The 18,961-nt window shown below is 42.4% G+C and overlaps 1 protein-coding gene across 1 annotated transcript; it reads right to left on the bottom strand.

The window, feature by feature from the left end:
- Window positions 1-305: 305 nt before the first annotated feature.
- On the bottom strand, window positions 306-4,279 carry LOC121271636 (C-C motif chemokine 20-like). The gene is made up of 4 exons (XM_041177732.1): window positions 4,129-4,279; window positions 2,668-2,785; window positions 2,489-2,566; window positions 306-2,180 (listed from the first exon to the last, which is right to left on the bottom strand). The coding sequence occupies exons 1-4, from the start codon at window positions 4,208-4,210 to the stop codon at window positions 2,114-2,116; spliced, it is 345 nt and encodes a 114-aa protein (XP_041033666.1). The 5' UTR covers window positions 4,211-4,279; the 3' UTR covers window positions 306-2,113.
- Between the last annotated feature and the right edge of the window lie 14,682 nt (window positions 4,280-18,961).

Genomic DNA, 18,961 nt, shown 5'->3' with positions numbered 1-18,961 from the left:
TCTTGTTATGTTCTACTCTGCACTTCAGGTGATCTATGGTTTTTAGGCCTGCAATTTAACAACGTTTCTCCAGTCTCACGTTCTGCTGGGATACATTGTGGAATTGGCCCCAGTATTTGGGATATTTGTTTTTATTAAAAAATAATTTCTGAGGTTTAAATAAATCTTGCTGCTCAGATGTTGCCTTCATCGTCATAGTATTAATAGAACCTATATCCTTCTGAATGTTTAGAGGGCACTATTTAACATGACAAAATAGATTTATTTTTCTTTGGAGACCAGACAGAAATAAACAAAGTCACACACAGGTTTATATTATTTTATTATGTCAGAAATATAACATTGTAATTCAAAGATACAAAACCAAATAACCATCTCACACGGGATGTAGCCCTTTGTGACAATACACAGTAATATATAGTTATGATTCATTTTATAGGAACATAAACAAGCATCAAAATGAAATGGCTGAGCATGACAGTCAGTTGTATCAAACCGCTACTGAAAAGTTGAATCAACATAAAACCAGATGGACCACCCAACATTGAACTAGGCATTGGAAATGACAAAGGCACATGTTGCCTGGTCAATCCTGCAAATTCCTCTCTACTAGCTGTCGGGGGCTTGTGCCAAAGTTGGTAGAGCTGCCTCGCAGACTAGTCAAGCAACAGCCTGACATAGTCATAATCACGGAATCAGACCTTACAGACAATGGCCCATACACCACCATCCTTCAGTATGTCCTGTCCCACCAGCAGGATAGACCCACCAGAACTGGTGGGACAGTAGCTTGCAGTCAGAATGGGGTAGCCCCAGGAGTCCTCAGCAATGGACAGAATTTAATGCCCTCCCTCATGGCAAGCTTAGTGCTGGAGGAGGCATCCCATTGCCTTCACACCTCCACCCCAATTAAGTCCAGGGCAAGAAGGCTCATGGACAATTTTGCTTCCTGCTGCCAACTGAGGCCTGCAATTAAGGGCCCCATTCTGCCACCACTGGCATTAACCCAGCAGTGCACAGGGGGCTTGCCATGTAGGAAGCATGACAAGCAAATAATCTTGTGGGGTTGCTTGCAGGCTTCCAGAGGTGCAAGTCCCTTATTCAAATGCACTCAGTACCTGATTCAGGGACCTGGCATCAGGAATAGGGGGTGGGGGTGCTAGGAGCTATCCCCCTACTTTTGCTGCTGACCTCTCCTCCTCCTGTGATCCCTGCCCTGCAACAACCCCCTCCTGCTATCACTCACCAGTAGCCTAGAATTCAGCAACGATACTGGGCCTAGGGTGGGTTTAGTAGCTGCAGCAGCCACCACCTCCCCAGTGGTGCTACCATTCAATAGAGTAGCTGGCTTATGATTAGCTGGCAGCTCTCAATGGGTGGGACTCCTGCTCCGGCCCCCCGTCCCCGGGGTCTTTGATTCTTTGATCCCGGGAAAGGCTTGCTGCTGTCCAGTTAAGTGCCTGAGTGGCATTTAATTTGTAAGGCAGTGCTTAAAAGAAGTGATGCAGGGCTCCCACCATGCTCTCCAGCTGGTGAGAGAGACCCCTGTTGCTTCCATTCAATGTTGCCCAATGAAGTCTCATGGAATCAAGTCAAATACAGGCAAGTAAACCTGTTGATTACCACCTATTGGATTCCCTAGGCCTGAAATTGCATGCTTGCTGACAATTGCATGTAGTTTAGTATCATTCACAGCTCCTGAGATACTGAAGCAGTCCATGCCTGCATGCAGCAAGAGCTGGACAATATTCAGCCTTGTGATGATGGGCAAGTAATTTTCATGGCACAAAAGTGCTAGGCAAGAATCATATCCAACAAAAGAGAATATAACCATCTCCCTGACATTCAACGACATTACCATCGCTGAAACCCCAACGTCAACATCCTAGGGGTTAATGCAGAAATACATTCTTTGAAGGTAACATGCCCAAAATTAATCCCAAAGGTAGCCTCATATCTTCAGGTAACCTGCTATTAATTAGATCAATATATATATATTTTGAACATGTATCAGCAGCTAATACTACAGAATGGCTTTAATTAATTCTAAGTGCTTAAGATTTTGCTGTAAAAAGAAACTGTACAATAACCTTGTTGGATGGTCATAAAGACATCATTTAATTCTTGCTGATGTAGGTTGAACAGTTGTGTTCTTCTGGGACATTTTCCCCAGCCTCTCACTGCAAATCAAAAAATATTCCTTCGTAATTATAGATCCTTCAAAATGTTATTGCATCACCTTTTCCCACTTTGATCCGTGTGTATGGATAAGACGTTAATTTCCTCAGTGGTTGGAATTTTTGGCAACAAATGATTAACTAAAAGCTAAAGTCATCATAGTTATAATTTACACCCAAATTGTGTACCAGTCTAAATAGTATTGACATTTGGGGTGTGTCATTGAAACTCCAGGATAATCAAAGGTTCTTATTAATCTGTTACATATACAGAGTCTTTGGGGGGATGAAATCAATGTTTGTGCTCTTACCTTAAATAGCGAAGTGCACGTTTCACCCATACATTTTGAGGATCTGCGCAAACCCACCGACTTTTCACAGTATACAGTCTGTTCAAACAAATGTGGAAAAGAATAACTTCTGATTGGCTTTAAATTAAATTGTACCATTCAGAAATGATTTGCCTTCTGGGATCACTAACTGTACTCACATAATCGCATCTATCCGGCAAACTTCATTAGACTTCTGCTCCACGTAGCCAGCAATGCGCCTAAATGGCAGAGATCCTTTTGAATATTTGAGGCAACAGTCTTTCATAGATATGCTTACTGAAAAAAGGAATTCATAGAAGTGTTACAAGCCTGTATATTTTTTTGTATTCACTTGTGGGATGTGGGCATTGCTGGCTAGGCCAGCATTTATTCTCCGTTCCTAATTGCCCTTGTTCAGAGGGCAGTTAAGAGTCAACCACATTAAGCACATTACTACTGAGAGTTCACATAGTGGATTGCATGTGACCCATGGTCATGCCCCATTCTACTCTTCAATCTCCATCAATCTACATGGCAGCACCTTCTTTATTCTTCTATCACCTCTTTTTGATCCCCTTTCCCTATTCGGGCAACAAGGATACCAACCAAAGTCAGCGAGTGCTTGTCCTCAGTACCCTCACACTAGGGAGACAGTAATAATCAGTCCAGAGGTCCATCTGGAAATCAGCTGAGGTAGTTCAACAGTCAGTTGACCAGGATGGAGCACATGGAAGAAAATCGGGCAAAGTGGACCAAACACAGCTAATGGAGTCTGTCCAAATATCGACATGTTAATTTCAACAGAAAGAAAATTGGGTAGGGTCTGTCAGGGGCTTTTGATTCTCTCCAGCCAAATTTCAGCTGCCCAGCTGATCATTTAAATTCAAGTGCAAAAGGCCATCTTCAGGGCAGGAAAGGAGAAAGCAACAAAACTAAAGAAAGAAAGGAAAAAAAGATTTGCATTTTATATAGCACCTTTCACGATCTACAGATATCCCAAAGTACCCAATGAGGTACTTTTGAAGTGTAGTCACAGTTGGAATTTAGGAAATGCGGCAGCCAATTTTTGCATGGCCAGCTCCCAAAAAAGGCAATGTGATAATGACCTGATATGTTTTTGTGATGTTGATTGAGGGATAAACTTTGGCCAGGACACTGGGGACAATTATCCAGCTCTTCTTCGAAATAGTGCTATTTTTAGTTTTAGTTTTATGACCACCTTAGCAAACAGATGGGGCCTCATTTTAACACCTCATTTGAAAGGTAGCACCTCCAATGGTGCAGTAGTCCCTCAGTACTTCACAGGAGTATTAACCTGGATTTTAGTGCTCAAAACTCTGGAGTAGGATTTAAACCCTCAATCTTGTGCCACAGAGGCAAGGGTACTGCCATTTGAACCATGGCTGACACTGAAAATGTGTCACTGAAAACTCATAATTTGTCATTTTTTCCATTAAAATCACCAAAATCTCATTATCGCAGTAATATGTTGCATGTTAAGTTTAAAACATGTTCTGTTTTCAATTGTTGAATGATAATTTACTGAGGCAATATTTATAACTTTCTATCTTAATATTATGTGACTAGATGATGAAACGATAACCTGCATATAATGAAAGGAGAGGTATTATGGGACTTACTTGCATATGATCCACAAATCCAGAGCATGCTCAGGATCACCAGTGACTTCAGATTAACCAAAACTCGTGTGTTGTGATCCATTATTTTCTCTCACTCTTTGGCCCCTGATTGATCAGCTTGAAAGAATGAAGCTGGGGTGATTTGCTAGCTTCTGGTATTGTACTAGTTTTCTAATGGGGCTTTTATAGATGTTTGCTCACAGCTGCATTTACCACAACTTAGTCAACCACGGCTGTGACGAAGTATTGTCGCTTTAATAACAAAAAATATTCTCTGATTTCCTGTTCAATTTTTCTCTCTCTATATCTTATAATTCAAATCAGGTCACAAAGCCAAAGTGTGAAAAGAAAATTACAAGATTATTATTTTACATCTAATCAAACTTCATTTTGAGTTTTCTGCTGCATGCAGCACATAGAAACTTTCTGCAATTTACCAGTCCAAAGTAGCACAAGCTGAAAGGAACAGAGATGCTCTATGTTGAAATAAAAATGTGGAGATTGCTTTGGAAGTTTCTACACTGGTGAGGTGAGTACTCTTCTGCTACATTGTGAGTGTATCTCCAGCAAAATCAGAAGCATGAGGGCTAATTTTCCACCCAGTCGCTATGCCAAAGTAATTTCAGTGGGGCAGTGGGTTGTCAGTGCACAGCCACGAGTTTCTGCAAAAGATTTTCCTCTTTAATCCTGAGGTTCCTTGGATTTTTTTTAATTTGCATGATTCATGCAAGAAATTAAAACTGCCAAGCTGATATTGCTGGCATCGCTCAGTGAGGACTGAGCCAGCTTGTCCGTGAGGCACTCTATCATTAAAGCACTGAAACAGTTTTAAATTGAGACTATTTTTTTTATTACTTTCAAAACTAGAACCAGCTTCGTAAAATTAAACTGCAGACTAAATAGTATATATAAGATAATGCAGCTACTGCATATTGTCTCTGTGTCCTTCATAGGCCAGAGACACTGAGGGCTGTTGTAGTATTTTAGGGCCTCTACCACCGAGATCAGATAAGTCGGCCACAAGTTGTATACACTACTTGCTGTGCATGGTGGTGGTAGAATTGGTTGAAACAGGGCCATGACGTGAAAGCTTCTACTGGATGAAAGCCTTCCCCCAGGAGCTAATTGCAACTGGGCAACCTGGAAGTGCCTTAACAGACTTAGGACTGGTGTAGGTCATTCAAAGGTGTCATTAAGCAAATTGGGATATACAACCTGCCCGACAACTTGTGAATGTGGAATTGAGTCACAGAGTATGCAACATCTCCTGCAATGACTATCGCTAGAGGAACACTGCACTGTGGCAGATCTTGCCGAATTCAACAACAAGGCTCAAAAATTTCCAGTTCTGGCTGGGCCATGTATAGACTGTCCCTGGTCATGATAAGAAGAAGCCACAAGTTAAGGATCAAGCACCTAATATGGCTCAGTTACATATTGGGGTCTGTGTTTACCCATTAAGCCACTGGAAGTGCTCTTGACATTTTAATATCTGTCTGAAGGTGTTAAATAAAATGAGTGTGCAATTGATGAATGTGCAGGGAACATGCACTCACAGTAACAATTTGTCTACATTGGCACTAACTGAAATATATTTGTTTCACAATAGATCAGTTTGTCATTCTGAATCCAAACACTGTGCATGTAATGTATTGGACTTGTACGTATTTTCAAAGAAATTAAGTTACCTGTTGCAGATGGAGCAAGTCAATTTGCCCTCTGAACCTATAAAGTACAACAGGGTGCACAAGAATCAACAATGGGCTGGATTTTATAACCCTCTGCAGGCATGTTTGAAAGAGAGGGCGGCACTTAGAATGCAGCATGTGGCCTGCCCAACACCTTCCCATTCACCCTTGGTCCTACTGAGGCCTTAAAATGCCCAATTTATTGCCACTTAAGTGCCTCATCTCATCCCCACCACTAATTTTCCTGCTACTGAGTGATGCTCAGTCCAAGCAGATAGCCCAGCAGGTATTACTGGGCGAGCTGGTGTTGAGTAAGTTAAGGGAGGAGCTCCTTTGGAGGAGTCCCCATGCCCAGCAGAGGATTCCCATCCCCAAGGTCATACAGCCACCCCTGCCCTTTAACCCTCCTCTCTTTGGCCTTTCTAATCTGGCTACTCACCCTGTAGCAATCAAATTGGCCAGCAGCTCTCTAAGGCAGGACTTCCTTCCCAGATGCATGCAGAACTACCATGTGTAGTTTGGTTACAGGCTGCTGGCTTTTCGTGGCCACACTTCCGACTGACTTTTTAGCAGGGGAGGGGATGGGAAACATGGCACTCAGTAAAATCCAGCCCAATGTGATTGAACATCCCAGAACAGTCACCAATAAACAGTTAGACAATTCCACTAAACCCTCAGCCTCAGCACACTTGGAGAGAGTGTAGATATTTTCAATTAATAAATTTTTAACATGTGTAAACCAGCTTTACAAATTGTCGGATTATACCAAAGTGCTTTTGAAATATGGGGTCCCATTTAAACTCATTCAAAAGCCATCCACTTGCACAGAGTTAAAATTTGGCCCATATTCACTGTTGTTCTGCAAATATTGCATGCAGCAGGATTCCACCAAAAACAATGGGAAAAATGACCAATCTATCTGTTTTCAGTAATGTTTATTGAGATATAATGGTAACCAGAACAGTAGATTACCTGTGCTCCTATTCCAACGTTCCCCATATGATCTTAACATCAAGAACAGATAATATCTTTGTTTAAATAGACAACACTTTAGATAACGCAGTGCTCCCTTAAGGCTGCACGTAAGTATCAACCTTGATAATATGCATAAATACTGAAGTTGGGCTTAAACCCATATTCTTCTGCCCCACATGCAAGAATGTTACCACTGAGACAATGCTGCAGCTTGAATTATATTTTGTTTTCAGTTATTTAATGTTAGTAATCAATTTATGCAATTTTATGGAGTGGCTTATGGAGTTGTTATGGACAGGAGAGAGATGGGCAAACTGTAGTTATTTTCTCTCAGCTACTGTCTATAAGAGAAGGTGTTTTGAATTCTTTTCAAAGTATGCTGTGGTGTGTTTTCCCAAAACCTCGGGTTGTGTGATCCAATTTACAAGTAACTCGTAGCAAACTCGCCTTAGGAGTAATGACATGTGCCATGGCCCATTATGGTTAATTGCAGCTTAACAATCAGCTTCTGGCCAGAGTTCCATTGTTCCCCCTAAGAAAAGAGATGAGATGGCTATTAACATCTCTTCCAATATAATGAATTTCAACATCTCTCTTTTGTGATAGTTTAGGTTGGGGAACCAGTTTGTCTGCACTTTCCCTGCTTTTGCTAATTACAAGGAGTCTGTGCAATGAGGTATGAGATTCCACAGGCTGAGAGAGGAGGATTCTTTTGTTATTCTTACTCCTGGTGCTAGTTCCCAGAACAAATGGCCAATACTGCAACCATGTGACTTGTAGCAGCCATCTTTTTGTTCTGACAGAAAGTCCATTTTTTCTTTTTATGGCATGTGGACCCAACATGGTATAAGTGATCACTTTTTGCTGTTTGCGAATGCTGGGAATGGATTAATTCCACATAAAAGCACATTAAGTTTTCCCCCAAAATGAAATAAGACCACCTCTACACTTCAGCTCCATGTTACGTCGTTTAAGATCATCAACATATTTCTAAAGTGCCTTAATGCTCACAAATTTGGATGATGCCTCTTTATGATACAGTATAGTATCTACTTCATTGTTTCATGCTTTGCTTATTTTTAAGGATCTGTTGGTTTTTTAGCTGAGGCTAAAGCACCACATTCTCGCAAATATAGTGAGTTAATATGATCTACATTTACAAGTTTTCTGCTCATATTTAAAAATAGTACACCTTTCACGATTTTTTTCTGCTTCAGCAATTGAGGACGTGCTCTATTATTTTGTATCTATGTGCTTGTTTGATTGTTTATTTGGTTTCTATAGCGGAATAATTCACCAGAGGCTGACTTGCGGTCATGTGGTGTGAACAAACAAGAATATAGAAAGTATACCTTATTTTCCTGATATCTCCATCAACTGCAACCATTGCACAAATCTCTTCTTGTTATGTCAAATAGGATGCAGTCTGGTAGTATTCCATGAATACCCAAAGCTGCAGTAATACCGTAGATACCTATCTGCAGTCAGTGTGTGTCAGTTGTGGTTCAGTGGCAGCACTCTCACCTCTCAGTCAGAAGGTTATGGGCTTAAGCCCCACTTTGGAAACTTGAGTACATGATTCTGTTTCCGCCTGACACTTCTGTGCAGTATTGAGGTGGCAATGCACCTAACCACACCCTCACCCTCCAAACCAAACCCATCCCGAGCAGCCGGTCAGCTCAAAATGAAATCCAGACAATCCCTAACTCCCTGGCCAGTGAGTTCCAGTGGTACATTAATTTAGCTTCTGCAGCATGTCCTGGCTTTTAACTGAGACCAGAAACCAGGAACTGTTGCTCTGCCAACTTTGCACATCTCTTTTTTAATTCATTCATGAGATATGGGCTTCGCCGACTGGGCCAGCATTTATTGCCCATCTCTAATTGCCCTTGAGAAGGTGGTGGTGAGCTGCCTTCTTGAACCGCTGCAGTCCATGTGGTGTAGGTACACCCACACTGCTGTTAGGAAGAGAGTTCCAGGATTTTGACCCAGCGACAGTGAAGGAATGGTGATATATTTCCAAGTCAGGACGGTGAGTGACTTGGAGGGGAACTTCCTGGTGGTGGTGTTCCCATCTATCTGTTGTGCTTGTTCTTCTAGGTGGTAGTGGTCATTGGTTTGGAAGGTACTGTCGATGAAGACTTGGTGAATTCCTGCAGTGTATCTTGTAGACACTTCTGCTACTGTGCATCGGTGGGAGGGAGTGAATGTTTGCGGATGTGGTGCCAATCAAGCAGGCTGCTTTGTCCTTGATGGTGTCAAGCTTCTTGAGTTGTGGGAGCAGCACTCATCCAGGCAAATAGGGAGTATTCCATCACACTCCTGACTTGTGCCTTGTAGATGGTGGACAGGCTTTGGGGAGTCAGGGGTGGGTTACTCACCACACGATTCCTAGCCTCTGACCTGCTCTTGTAGCCACAGTATTTACATGGCTGGTCCAGTTCAGTTTCTGGTCAACGGTAACCCCCAGGATGTTGATAGTGGGGGATTCAATAATGATACTGGCATTGAACATCAAGGAGCGATGGTTGGATTCTCTCTTGTTGGAGATGGTCATTGCCTTGTGTGGCATCAATGTTAGCTGCCACTTGTCAGCCCAAGCCTGTATATTGTCCAGGTCTTGCTGCATTTGGACATGGACTGCTTCAGTATCTGAGGAGTTGCGAATGGTGTTGATCATAGTGCAATAATCAGCGAAGATCCTCACTTCTGACCTTATGATGGAAGGAAGGTCATTGTTGAAGCAGCTGAAGATGGTTGGGCCTAGGACACTACCATGAGGAACTCCTGTAGTGATGCCCTGGATCTAAGATGACTAACCTCCAACAACCACAGCCATCTTCTTTGTGCTAGGTATGACTCCAACCAGCAGAGAGTTTTCCCCCTGATTCCCATTGACTCCAGTTTTGATAGGGCTCCTTGATGCCACATTTGGTTAAATGCAGCTTTGATATCAAGAGCAGTCACTCTCATTCACCTCAGGAGATCAGCTCTTTTGTCTATGTTTGAATCAAGGCCCTAATGAGGTCTGGATCTGAGTGGCCCTGACAGAACCCAAACCGGGCATCAGTGAGCAGGTTATTGCTAAGCAAGTGGCACTTGATAGCACTGGTGATGACCCCTTCCATACTTTACTGATGATGGAGAGTAGACTCATGGGGCGGTAATTGGCAGATTGGATTTGTCCTGCTTTTTGTGTACTGGACATACCTGGACAATTTTCCACATAGCTGGGTGGATGCCAGTGTTGTAGCTGTACTGGAACAGCTTGGCTAGGGGCCTGGCAAGTTCTTGAGCACAAGTTTTCAGTACTATTGCCAGGATATTGTCAGGGCCCATAGCCTTTGCAGTATCCAGTGCCTTCAGCCATTTCTTGATATCACATGGAGTGAATCAAATTGGCTGAAGACTGGCATCTGTGATGCTGGGGACCTCCAGAGGAGGCCGAGGTGGATCATCCATTCAGCACTCCTGGCTGAAGATTGTAGCAAATGCTTCAGCCTTATCTTTTGCACTGCTGTGCTGGTCTCCCCCATCAGTGAGGATGGGGATATTTGTGGAGCCTCCTCCTCCAGTGAGTTGTTTAATTGTCCACCACCATTCACGACTGGAAGTGGTAGGACTGCAGAGCTTAGATCTGATGTTGGCAGTGGAATGTCTTGACTCTGAATATCACTTGCTGCTTATGCTGTTTGACATGCAGGTAGCCCTGTGTTGTAGCTTCGCCAGGTTGACATCTTATATTTTAGGTATGCCTGGTGCTGCTCCTGGCATGCCTTCCTGCACTCTTCATTGAACCAGGGTTAATCCCCAGGCTTGATGGTAATGGTAGAGTGGGAGATATGGTGGGCCATGAGGTTACAGATTGTGTTTGAGTATAATTCTGCTGCTGTTGAAGGCCCACAGCACCTCATGAGTGCCCAGTTTTGAGTTTCTAGATCTGTTCAAAATCTATCCCATTTAGCACGGTGGTAGTGCCACACAACACACTGGAAGGTATCCCCAATGTGAAGGCGGGACTTGGTTTCCACAATGACTGTGCGGTGATCACTCCTACTGATACTGTCATGGACAGGTGCATCTGCGGCAGGTAGGTTGGTGAGGATGAGGTCAAGTATATTTTTCCCTCTTGCTGGTTCCCTCACCGCAGACCCAGTCCAGCAGTTAAATCATTTGGGACTTGGCCAGCTTGGTCAGTACTGGGTGCTACCAAGCCACTCTTAGTGATGTACATTGAAGTCGCCCACCCACAGTACGTTCAAGGGTGGCCCTTGCCACCCTCAGTGTTTCCTCCAAATGATGTTCAATAAGAAGGAGCACTGTCTCATCAGCTGTACGTGGTAATCAGCAGGAAGTTTCCTTGCCCATGTTTGACCTGATGCCATGAGACTTCATGGGGTCTGGAGTTGATGTTGAGGACTCCCAGGGCAAATCCCTCCTGACTGTATACCACTGTGCAGCCACCTCTACTCGGTGGGACAGGACATATCCGATGATGGTGATGGTGTTGTCTAGGAACAATACCCGTAATGATCTCTAATAAGATATGATTCCATGAGGATGACTATGTCAGGCTGTTGCTTGATTATTCTGTGAAACAGCTCTCCCAATTTTGGCACTAGCCCCCAGGTGTTAGTAAGGAGGACTTTGTAGGGTCGACAGGTCTGAGGTTTAAGGGGAAAAGGCAAGAGAATGGCACTGAGTTGCAATGTTCTTTCGGAGAGCCAGTGCAGACACGATGGACTGAATGGCTACCTTCTGCACTGTAACAATTTTGTGATTCTGAAAATTAAAAGTGTAATGCTACAAACTAGCAGTTCATTGTCTAAACTCATTCAGTTCCAGTGCAAATGTGTGTTATTTGGGTCGCGGATCACATCTAACACTGAGTCATTCTACCAGTTTAACTGTTTCACTTTACAATTACTGTGTTTGAATAATGAGGAGTGCTGAATGTGACTGAAAAAACTACTTAAGAAATGAGCAATGCTGTTTTCAATAGTATAATGATTCAATAATTCTTTTCTCATGAGAATTTCCATTACATGTCGGAAATATTAATCAGCCTCCTCCAAGTTATAAATTGCTCCATCATTCTCTGGGGCAAAAGAAATTTAGGTTTTGCAAAAACTATTGATAAAACATTTGTTAATGGATGACAATATAATGGTACAACTGTTGAATTAGATTCTCAATTAAAAGATCCAACAGGGCATTTACACGTGGACCTCCCAGAAGGATTCAATTTGTACATCTTGTCGGGAATACTGGGGAGAGTGATAGAAACTCTTCCATGGGGTGGGGGGTCAGTAGGGGGTCCCTAGCTTTGCTGAGAAACCTAAATGAAGACTGATATACATAGTGAGGATGCCTCCAAGGTTGAAGAGAATAGTGGAGAGGAGGAAGTAAATGAAGAAGTAGCATTCAAGGGGAAGGGTCAGTTTTTAAAAGCTTGCAATTGGAAGAAGGAGGGAGGAAGTCCATGTTTTGGAGGTTCTAGGAATTATTCATGAGTCATAATTGTGACAAATTGAGGAAGCAGGGAGGAGGATGGGATGAGTGAACATTGGAGGAACAAGAGACGAAAGTTTCAAACACCATAGTAAAGTTCATTAAAATGGAGAAAAACAAGAGATTGTGAGAGAAAGTGGAGCATTAGATTAAGGGGTGAGAGATTGACTATCGGAATAAAAACTGTAACAGCTCTTTATTCCACAAATAATATTTGATACAGATCAGTTATTCCTTCCCCATCAAGTATCTTGCATCCACATTTGTAGACCTAATCTCATTATCAAAGTTATCTATGACTTAAAATAATAACATTCCTCGGATGATTGGATTTTACTAGTCTCCAGGACACAATTAGTACAATGCTCAGCTTGAACACACTCACTTTCTGGCTTTAAACCAATCTTGAAGGTAGCTCACTCTACCCTCAATCTATTGGACTACATGATGAATAAAATGTCCCTTCTAAGTGCAAGTGCATTGATCATATTTCCAGAGTAGTCATTTTATTTTGAATTACTTCTTTTATCATCCTGGCTCTGAGCAACTAACTAACCATGAACAGGGGACTAACCTAGGAGTATGTTGATCAATGTAACTCAGCTACACAGTGGATTAGATCACTGAACCAGTGGGGGCTTATCATTGCTAATGATTAAGGGAATATTGCAGACACCAGACTCCAACCTACACATTTCCCTATTCAATTTGTTTAATATTGTTGGAATACTTCTCTGAAGGCTGACCGAGGTTATCCAATGCATAGCTGAGAAAGAAGCTAAAAATGTGTTGGATTTGGTCATTGGTCTGTGTTGAGTTAGCTGATCTCAGTTGGGGAGGCAGTGGTGAAGGCATGGAAGTGTACCTCAGCAAATAGTCAATAACTAAGGTGAAGGGACAGTAAATGAAAATTGATGAGGGAAAGCTATTCTGTGGTATCATAGGCAGGTTTCTTGTTGTGCTTTATTCTAAGTATATAGTCCAATGATCCTTGAACAAGTGGATTGTTTGCCACAATAAATTTTTATGGGTGGAATTTTATGGCACCATCACGGTGAGGGCAGGGCGAGCTGTTTTAGAAGTTCACTGACTTCGGCGAGACTGGAAAATCCCATCACCAGAAGGAGCCATAAAATTCCACCTTATATATTTGTAAACACAATTTAGTGTCTCAAAATGCCACTAATTTTATAATTTCCAGCTGTTAGTTTCACAAATTAGAGCTGGTTAACCTCTAAGCATAGGTAAGTAGGATGTGTTAACCTCCAAATCCACACCATAAAGCTCAGTTAAATACTCTTTAAATGAGTCAGTGAAATAAAACTTCTTCTTTAATAAACAACAATCTTGTGATTTACTGTATTGGAGAAAAAAAAGTGCAAAACCTGTTTCCAGAAATGTAGTTCAATGTCAGCACATCACTTTTGCTGTTTAAAATAAAGGAACAAAGTGGCTTAATAAAAATGAAAGGCAGAACTTAAAAAGGAAAAATGAAACAATGTCATCTGAACATAAAGAATTGAAGGTCAGGAAAGGATCAGTTGGTTCATCGAATCTGTTCTATACTGTCATGGTGCAACTTCTGCTCATTGTGAGCTTCATTCTTCTGCCTCCCCACCCCCAAACAACTGCACAATCTCCTGGGAGAGTGACATGTTTCGACACATTTAGGGAAGGAACAACTTAGAAAATGTCTCTCCGATCCTCATGATCAGAGGACCAACACCCCACCTACCTTCAATGCACAGTGGTGTCAGCAGTGAGGTACTAGGCCAGTTCCCTTTTGAGAGTTTGCAGCAAAGCTGCACTCACTGCGCAAAGTGAGACATATTTGAAATGAACTTTGGTAAGATCAAATCCAAGTTAAAGTTAAACCCAATCCCCTTCCAGTTAATTACAATTTAAAGTATCTGGGTTAACTTAACTCTGGAAAGGTCATGCTTACATTTTAGCCAAGGATAACTTTATATCAAATTCCTTTCCATCAGGCAAATGTTGTAATCGTATGCAAGTTAAATCATTAAAAGTTGCTTTGCAGCAGCAATTGGTGGCTTTGACATTTCTCAATTGCTCCAAAGTCAAACCACAGGAGCTATTTCTTTGCTGAACATGGTGAGGAGATGTGAAAATGCTCGATGCTGAGCCCAAGAACCTTATTCATTCTTTGTGTTACTAAACATTGGTGTTAGTACTGAATTGCATTATTTTTTAACATAATTACTTCAATTCTTTTCACCCTTTATTGTTCCAATAACTCTTCAATGCACAATGCAGAAACATTTTAATGTTTCAATCTATCTTTGATATAAATATGTTGATGGAGTATTCCTTCCCTATGTAGTATATCATTAAGTGATTAATGATAAATTTTGGAGGTGAATTTCTGACTAGAGATCATTTTAAATTAACATTTAATGCATTCCATTTGACTTGTAATCCGTGCAGTCAGGCCAAAGTTATAAATAAATAATGTTTGCATTTACATAGTGTTTTATTGTGTTGAAACATCGCAAAGCAGTTTTGGGATCTCAATTCATCCAAGTGTAATTACTGGCGTTCAGTGTTAGACAAACAGAGCAGCCATTCTGATCTGTTTGGGTGAATAGTTAGAACAAATTAAATAATGCTATAATGTATTTGATATTAAAAAGGGTGTGTATCCAATGCTAATATTTATGATTGGATCATGCACTACTCCTGATTATATCCAGCTATAGACTGCACCATATGCATGAACTCCCTTTATATTATATTACGTTCTGAATGCATGCAGTGAAAATGGATGCCAGTGCAACATTGACAAGGAGGAAGTAATTACTCACTTCCAGCTCTCAGAAGCAGGAACAGCCTCCATATAATTCATGATGCCAGAACTTTTAGGGTTAAAATACATGACTGGTCATTCCATAGACTGCACTAAGGATGCTGAAAGGTATGCTGAAAGGATCATTCCATGTTGAATTATTTAGAAAGACTGACAGAGAGGTGAAAAGACAATACTGGAAACACAGGTAAGATTGAATGCATAGAAAAATACTACAAATAATTAAAACATTAACTTGCAGCACAAATCTTGATAGGTTTTCTTTGCTATTTATCCTTTGCATATACTTGCTAATTATTACTGATAATTTAATTATTTAAATTATTGAACAGAATTACATTTGTATAACTAACATTGCAGACATAAAAATGTAAACCATTATACACAACAATCTAATTACATTTATTACAATTTGAGGTAATGAATGTAAAGGAAAGGACGTTAAATGCAACATTTATTTATATAATATTCAAAATGCTGCAGTACATCTGATTAATAATTTAAAAACACATGCAAAGTTAAGACCAAATAAAATTAGTCATATTGTCTTATGTCATTGTTGGTGATTTGATGGTCAAATCTTTGTTCTAAAATTCTGTGTCTCTTTTTTATTCTCAGATTTGGAGAGCTTTGAGTTACTTCATCAATGGAAAGATCTGCCAAGGAGATTGGAAGTCATCTCAGCCATTTAGAAGTGAATACAGGCTCTAGAATCACCAACAAAAATCTTTGGAGGATCAGGGAAGAATGTTAATTACCTAGAACAATGGAAATATGAGTTGCTGACCATTTTTTTCCAATCTATAAATGTTTTTGGAACGTCACATTATTAACTGGTTCAGTAGTTATAGCATTTTGATAGTGCTTCTGAAAGCTCATATACAATAGTATGATAAAAACAAAAAACTGCGGATGCTGGAAATCCAAAGCAAAAACAGAATTACCTGGAAAAACTCAGCAGGTCTGGCAGCATCGGCGGAGAAGAACAAAGTTGACGTTTCGAGTCCTCTGTTGAAGGGTCATGAGGACTCGAAACGTCAACTTTGTTCTTCTCCGCCGATGCTACCAGACTTGCTGAGTTTTTACAATAGTATGACCCTATTATGATACCCTATCAGGGTCAGGAAGGTACTACATTAATTGTTTATAGTCTAGGTTAGTGGAGTTTCCAGCAGATATACAATATGAATATCACAATATGTATTCAGGAAATCCATATTTATTTATCTGCACTGTCAAAATGCAGAGTAATTTCTAGGTCACTGACTTCAGTAACTTCCAACTTTACTCTTTGTTAAAGGGTCATAGTTTGAACATATCGATACATTTTACTTCTGCATCTCTTACTACCATTTATGAGAATTCCTATTACGTCAGACTAATTATGATTGCCTTTGTCGAAAGTTCCCTTAATATATGCTTGTGACCATATTGGTAACGGTTTATTGGTGTATCAAATGATTTGTCTTCAGTTTCTGTCCTGTTACTTCTGTACAGATTTCATCCTTTCATGTTAAACATTATTGTTCCTCTTCTGTATTGAAATGCAACCTCTGATCAAATTTAGGATTAATACATTGGGCTGAATTTTGCCCTAGATGGGCAGGTGGGCCCGACCGACTTGGCGGCAGGCAGGCAGCCAGTCGCCGCTGCCAAAACGGGCCACACCACCATTTTGCGCAGGTGGGCCAATTAAGGCCCACCCAGCAGGTTTGTGACTCCCATGTACAGCAGGAAAATCGAATCGGCGGCGGGCGTGTTCAGACCGCCGGTTCCAATGGGGAACCGGCAGTCTGTATCAAGAGTGGCCAGGCAGCCTCCTTGAGGCAGTTCACCATGGCAACTCATAGGGAAGGACATGGTTTGACGGCAGTGGAGGAGGAGGGTGGCAGGCTGCAGGATAGGCCAGCGAGGGGCCACGGTGCCCCTCAGTTCTCAGATGCCTGCCTTGCTGTCCTCCTCCAAGAGGCATCCAACCATCGGGATGTTTTGTTTCCAGAGAATGGGAGGAGGAGGGCCCTCCATGTCACCAGGCAGGCATGCCAGGAGGTGGCGGAGGCTGTTAGTTCTCATGATGCTGTGCGGCACACCGGAACCCAGTGCCGCAATTGCTTCAATGATTTCTTGTGCTCTGGAAGGGTGAGTACCATGTCAGCCTTGGCCATTTGATCCAGCAGGCCTTAGCCTTTGAGGCCTCCCCCCCACTGCCCCCCACATCTTAGTGTTGTTACTGTATTGGGCATTTGGCGCACGCTGGCTGGGCAAACAGATAGTGACCATGCTTACATCAGCCCTTAGTGGTTGAGGAGAAGATGGGTTCTCCCCACAGCATATGTTGGTGTTTGTCGCACTTGAGTAGCCTGGGGGCAACCTGCAGGGGAGGCAGCTAGACACATATCCAGAACTCCAACACATGTCTGGAAAAACTCAGCAGGTCTGGCAGCAGCGGCAGAGAAGAGTACAGTTGATGTTTCGAGTTATCATGACCCTTCAACAGAAGTTGAACCCTTCTGTTGAAGGGTCATGAGGTCTCGAAACGTCAACTGTACTCTTCTCTGCCGATGCTGCCAGACCTGCTGAGTTTTTCCAGGTATTTCTGTTTCTGTTTTTGTTTTGGATTTCCAGCATCCACAGTTTTTTGTTTTTATCCAACACATGTCTTATTGATGGTGATGAGCTGGTGGAGGGGGAGCCTCAAGGTGTCATGGCCAAGAGCCATTTGCTGGTCTCGGTGCCGCACCTGGTTGTGCCTCCTTTCCATGGGCGTGAAGACCCATGTGTTATTCAAAGTGATGGATGCCGAATGTTGGGGGAGGGCGCTGGGACCAGCTGTACTATCTTCTGGGGACTGATCACCAGTAGTGTGGACAGGAGCCGTTGGAGGCCACAGATGGGCCACTGTGTTTGGGGTGCAGTGTGCACGTGCAGGTTACATTGAGCGATCAGTCCCAATAAATGCTCTTCTCTGTTCTGCAGGCAAAAACAGAGAACAATCTGAGGGAGCGCCAGTGGACTGGTGGTGGGCACATTGTGCTGCAGTGCCTCACCACCTATGAGGAGCAGGCCATGGAGCTGGGGAGGAGGCAGGCGGCGAGGGCAGCAGATGTTGGCGAGGCTGGGGTGCAGTGGCCAGGTATCTGAGGGCCACAGTCCCATCTACTCTGTCTGCCCACCATCCAAACCACTGATGATTGCTGCAATTGTTAATGCTGAAACACTGCTCATTCACAGACTGACACAGTCAGACATGTGGGTCATACACAAAGATCCCTCAGCCCCTTGGGGATGCGTGTCTCTAGCCCCTTCCAAAGTCGCCTTATCCCATTTGTGACCACTATCCCCATGGCCTAACATTGCCATGGCATCGCTGCTGCACATCGAAAGACTTATTGCATCTTAGGAGGGTTTATATTTCCACCACCCTTTCAGCCAGTGCGTCCCACATTACTGTGTCCAAAAGGTGCTCAGCACCTCACCTGTCAACCTCATGGCACTCAACTTAAATAAATGCCACCATGTTAGTCAACCCTGCGCCAAGGGGAAATGTTGCATTCTGTCCATCCATTCTATGCCCTTCTTAATAGTATGAAGGTCAATAATGTGACCTGTCAATCTCCATGTCAAATGTCGCAAGTGTATGTAATGTTTCCTCATCACTCCATCTCTCCAGGCCAGCATGCGTCCTGGTCAGGAACCTCTGCACTCTCCCCACTCCAATGCCATCCCTCCCATGAAGCGCAGGTCACAACTGGACGCAGAAGTGTAGCTGTGGCCTCGACAGCGTTTTCTGCACTTGCAACATGGCCTCCCTTTTCCTACATTCTATTCCTTGTCT

This window comes from Carcharodon carcharias, chromosome 2 (assembly GCF_017639515.1).
Source record: "Carcharodon carcharias isolate sCarCar2 chromosome 2, sCarCar2.pri, whole genome shotgun sequence".
NCBI lineage: Eukaryota > Metazoa > Chordata > Chondrichthyes > Lamniformes > Lamnidae > Carcharodon > Carcharodon carcharias.
Note: the sequence above shows the minus strand (reverse complement) of the source record. Positions and strands in the feature narration are given on the sequence as shown.

Bases quoted from the DNA above. Each gene is read 5' to 3' on its own strand.
- LOC121271636 (XM_041177732.1), bottom strand. From the start codon at position 4,210: ATGGATCACAACACACGAGTTTTGGTTAATCTGAAGTCACTGGTGATC. The intron at 2,567-2,667 runs GTGAGTACAGTT...TTGTTTGAACAG, and splicing joins TGCCGGATAGATGCGATTAT to ACTGTATACTGTGAAAAGTC. The intron at 2,181-2,488 runs GTAAGAGCACAA...TTTGATTTGCAG, and splicing joins CGTGCACTTCGCTATTTAAG to TGAGAGGCTGGGGAAAATGT.